Source organism: Ursus arctos, unplaced genomic scaffold (assembly GCF_023065955.2).
Source record: "Ursus arctos isolate Adak ecotype North America unplaced genomic scaffold, UrsArc2.0 scaffold_30, whole genome shotgun sequence".
NCBI classification, from domain to species: Eukaryota; Metazoa; Chordata; class Mammalia; order Carnivora; family Ursidae; genus Ursus; species Ursus arctos.
The window spans coordinates 3999862-4004520 of record NW_026622986.1 but is presented as its reverse complement, the minus strand read 5'-3'; the positions used below and the strand labels follow the sequence as shown (position 1 = coordinate 4004520).

The 4659-nt window shown below is 47.6% G+C and overlaps 1 protein-coding gene across 1 annotated transcript; it reads left to right on the top strand.

The window, feature by feature from the left end:
* On the top strand, positions 1 to 3420 carry GJD4 (gap junction protein delta 4). The gene is made up of 2 exons (XM_026483418.2): positions 1 to 304; positions 1956 to 3420. Exons 1-2 carry the CDS (start codon positions 202 to 204, stop codon positions 3020 to 3022), a joined length of 1170 nt encoding a protein of 389 aa, XP_026339203.1. The 5' UTR covers positions 1 to 201; the 3' UTR covers positions 3023 to 3420.
* Positions 3421 to 4659: the final 1239 nt, after the last annotated feature.

Genomic DNA, 4659 nt, shown 5'->3' with positions numbered 1-4659 from the left:
GGTCACTGCAGTTGTCAAGAACACTTTGCCTCAGAGGCAAACAGCTCAGGGCTGTCTCAGCTCGGAGACAGAAAAACCTACCTTCCATTCCTGGGCTCAAAACTTTCCTTTTTTATCTGCAGCTCTCACCTTTAAGTCTTGTTGCAAAGATACATTTATTCCTCGAAGATTTTCCACCTTCTCGGAGAGCACAGGCTTCCCATGTCTCCAGCAACCTTGAGTCTGCGACACTCAGGAAACATGGAACGTTTGGACCTGCTCGGATTCCTTCTCATCACCATCAACTGCAACATGACCATTGTGGGTGAGTATAGGAAACAGCTCCAAAGCTCTTGTGTTTTTGTTTTCATCACTTTGCCTGGCCCGTTTGTTGCTGGAAGAAAGAGAGCTGAGTGCTCAAGCTTTCTTTTAATTGCTGCCCAGTTCCACTATCATTTAAGGAAGTCTTGGATGTGAGTGTTTTCTCCTGGGGGCTGTTCTCACTGGCATTTGGGTGCTGAACCTGAAGACTGAAGCAAGCAGAAGGAATATCTCTTCTCTGGCTACCTGATTGGGAGAAGGAAAAATACAGTAAAAATTAAAGAGAAATTAGTGCCTTGATTACACTTCCTTCTTGTTCATCTTTTCCTTGAAGCTTAATTTGTAAGGATTAGTCATTTCTCTTGTGCACTTTAAGCCAAATCCAAATTTTTGTTTATGTTTTTAAGAAGTAATAATTATTTCTGTGTTTGATGCAGACATGAAAAATTTTTAGAAAAGTATGGGTGTCCTAGAAAAAAGACTTGAGACAGGGTGCCTGGGTGGCTCAGTCAGTTGAGTGTCTGCCTTGGGTTCAGGTCACGATCCCAGTATTCTGGGATCCAGTCCTGCATCAGGATCCCTGCTTCCCGGGAGCCTGCTCCTCCCTCTCCCTCTGCCTGCTGTGCCCCTTGCTTGTGCTCTCTCTCTCTCTCTATCTCTGTCAAAATAAATAAATAAAAATTTTTAAAAAGGCTTGAGAAAAGGATTAAAATACACCTATGAAGTGGTTGATATTTTTTTTACTCATTATTTTGTAGAATTTAAACAAAATCAACTTGGTCTTTCAAGTTTGAGTCAATGATGTGATCACATAATTCTATTCTTTGAGCTTAACTGCCTTCCTTTATAATAGAGTTTTGTTTTTCTGATGTCGGGTGATGTTTTCTGTATCATGTCATAAAACAAAATATTTGCAGATTATTTTAACTGAGTCTTAGACGTGTTCCAAAAGAGTTAGCCTGTGACATGAAAATAGGACTTTGATGTTATTTTTATTTCCTAGGTTGGTCTCATTTATTCATGATAAATTGAAGAAAGAGGAACCTCATTATTTCATAATAACTGTAATAGAGGAAAAGGAATTCTGAATCATTGAAAAACCTGAAAAGTTGAATGTCGTTAAGGAAATTTGATTTCAAGGACCATAAAGCAACAATTAAATAAAGATCTTCTAGACCAAAATAAAGACGACTGAACTATAATTAGCAGCTTGTATTTGCTGTACACAGCTACACAAATGTGCTAACATTCTTTAGAAAGCTTATTATCTGCAGAGAGTAAGAGCTTATTTACATCATTAATTTGCTCAGCTCAACTTTCTTTCTAGAACTTTCAGTCCAGGAGACATGACCAAAAGTCTGAACTACTGGAGTCAGATCAAACATCTTTAGTCTCTAATGCTTCTTTAGAATCTGTCAGTCTCAAAGCATTTTACAAACAGCTAGTTCAGCACAGGGTCTGACACACTGTGCGGCCTCCGTAAATATCTGGCAGAGGAGCGAACTAGCTAGCCCACGCTGTCGCGGGGACTACCATCCATGCTTACTGACTTCTCAGGCCTGCAGTCTCACCCCTGCAAATCCTTAAAAACTGTTGCTGGAAGGGAGTATGTTGGCATGCTGGTGACGGTGCCCTTGCTGCTTGCTCCTTTCTAGGGAAGCTCTGGCTTATCTTCATGCTGCTGCTGAGGATGGCGGTGATCGTCTTGGCAGGCTCCCCCGTCTACCAGGATGAGCAGGAGAGGTTTGTGTGTAACACTCTGCAGCCGGGATGCGCCAACGTCTGCTACGACATCTTCTCCCCGGTGTCCCACCTGCGGTTCTGGCTGATCCAGAGCGTGTCTGTCCTCCTCCCTTCTGCCGTTTTCAGTGTCTATGTGCTGCACAGAGGGGCCGTGCTCGCCGCCCGCGGACTCTGCGGACCCGACGGCGGTCGCACCGGCCCTGATCCCTGTGACCGGAGCCCTGGGGACGGGCGCAGTCCTCTGCCCTGCAGGGAGCCGCGCCACCTGACCGTGCCGGACTTCTCCTCCGGCTACATCGTCCACCTCTTTCTTCGGATGCTGACCGAGGCAGCTTTCGGTGCCTCGCATTACCTCCTCTTTGGATTCTTGGTGCCCAAGAGTTTCTCTTGCGCCCACTCTCCCTGCACCGGCGTGGTGGACTGTTACGTCTCCCGGCCCACGGAGAAGTCCATTATGATGCTTTTCATGTGGGCGGTCAGTGCGCTGTCCCTGCTGCTCAGCGGGGCCGACCTCGTGTGCAGCATGCGGGGGAGGGCGAGCGGGGGCCGGAGCCCCGCCCGGGATGCCCCTGGCCGCGCCGCCCTCTGCCAGAGCCCGGGCGCTAGGCCGGGTCAGACGGCGGGCATCGGGGGGTGGCTGGAGGAGGGGGCGCCCATCCACCCCAACCTGTGGACTGGCGGGGAGGCTGCCGACAGCCCCAGTGGCAAGTCGGCTGTGTCGGGTCGGATGGGGCTCCCGGACGAGGACGAGAGCGAGGTGCTGTCCTCTGCCAGCGACAAGCTGGCCTCGGCTTGCAAGGAGCCCGGGGGTAGGCCGCACAGAGAGGCCCCCCAGGACCCCGGGGGCGAGGGTCCCACAAGGTCAGAGGAGCACCCCTCAGCGCCTCGGAGCCGCCTGGCCCGGCGCTACCCGTCCAGTCCTCTACAGCTCCCCGACGGGCTCGCCAGCTCCAGATCCAGAAAGTCTGAGTGGGTCTGAACACGGAAAGCCGGGCGGCTCCGAAGTGCCCTGTCCGGTCCAAACGCAGACGCGCCCGCGAAGGTGCAGACTCACTTTGGCCCGTGTGAAAGCTTACGGACCAGCTTCCCGGAGAACATCAACAGGCAGAAGGCGAGCTGGCATGGGACACATGGACTTCATGGGAGACTAATGTCCTCGACATACAGATTTACTTTAGATAACAATTTCTCTTGACAAAAGCACTTGACATTGTGCTTTTGACAATGTGACTGGAAGCTAAAATGATTAATTGGAGAGTGTCAGGCGTGGGATGATGCTACACTCTGTTTTTTTTACCATAGTATGTGCTTAATTAAAGCATGTTGTCTTACATTAATAGAGCTCATTTATGTTTTAATGTTTTCTGGTGAGCTATTATGAAGGGTTTTTTTTTGTTTTTGTTTTTGTGTGTTTTTCCGTTTGAATAAAAGAGGCATCTGATATGCATGTTATCAATAGAGAGACATTAGTTTAACTTCTGATGTCTTTAATAAAATTAATCGTGATGGAATTGTAATATCACACCTCATAGTGTTGTACGAGAAATGACAAATGCAGAAAATCTGGCTCCTAAACAATTGGGGATTTGAGGGGAGGCCTCTGAGGTGGTTTTTGCTGCCAGTATAAGGTGCCGGGGTGGGATGGGTCCCCCACATGCTTGCTGTTGCCTCGTGTCTGCTGAGGGGCTGCTCTTCGCTGACTTGAGGGAGCACATTTTTGTTTGTTTTATTTTTTATTTTGCACTGAAGTATAGTTGCCATAGAGGAAACATTCGTGCTGTTGGTGAGTGGAGCTAGAGTTGTTACACACATTCTAGTCTGGGTTTCGTCTGTGTCTTGTAGAGAGCTATACAGGTAAGGTGGCCCTGAGAGGCTTCGTGTTCCAGGGGAGCACAGGAGAAACCCTGTTAGTGTTGTGGTCTCACAGTCCTTGTTCGTGGTTTTGGCTGTGCACTAGAAACAGGAAACTCCCTCATATCTGGAGATGAGCTTCACATAAGCACTTCTCTGCATGTCTTGGTAGCTCTGGTTTGGGTCTAGGAGCTGCCCAAGGTAGAGGTGACTTTGTGAGAGATTCAGGGTTACCTTTAACTGCCACATAGATGGGCATAGTGTAGCAGAAAGAGCTGCCATGGGACAGGACGCACCTGCTTACCTTATCAAGAGAGGAGGAAGAGCCATCTGGGCGTACTTCCAGAATGGATGAATAGCCTCTGGTCTCCAAACACAAAGTGGCTAAGGACAGGGAATTGCCCTTCATTCCAGCAGAGAATAAAAAGGCGAACCGGTGCACTCATGAAACCAATGGACACTTTTAACTGTTCTAAAGAAGACTTTGACAATGACAAACCTGCCAGGATGGAGAATAACAGCCTGCTTGGTAAATCTATGGGATGTTAAAGCAGTTGGTTAAAACTTAAATAGTCCAAAATTGGTTCTGGCATAAAAATATTTGAATAAATGTGCCTATTTTTAACATATGCAGTGAATCTCTCTTGCTCCTCCATTCATTGAAAACAGCGAGCCATGACTCAGACCCCTTTCTTTGATACTTAGATCAATGTCTAGCACATAGCAAGTGCTCAATAAATGTGACTTTTTGAGTCTAATATTCCT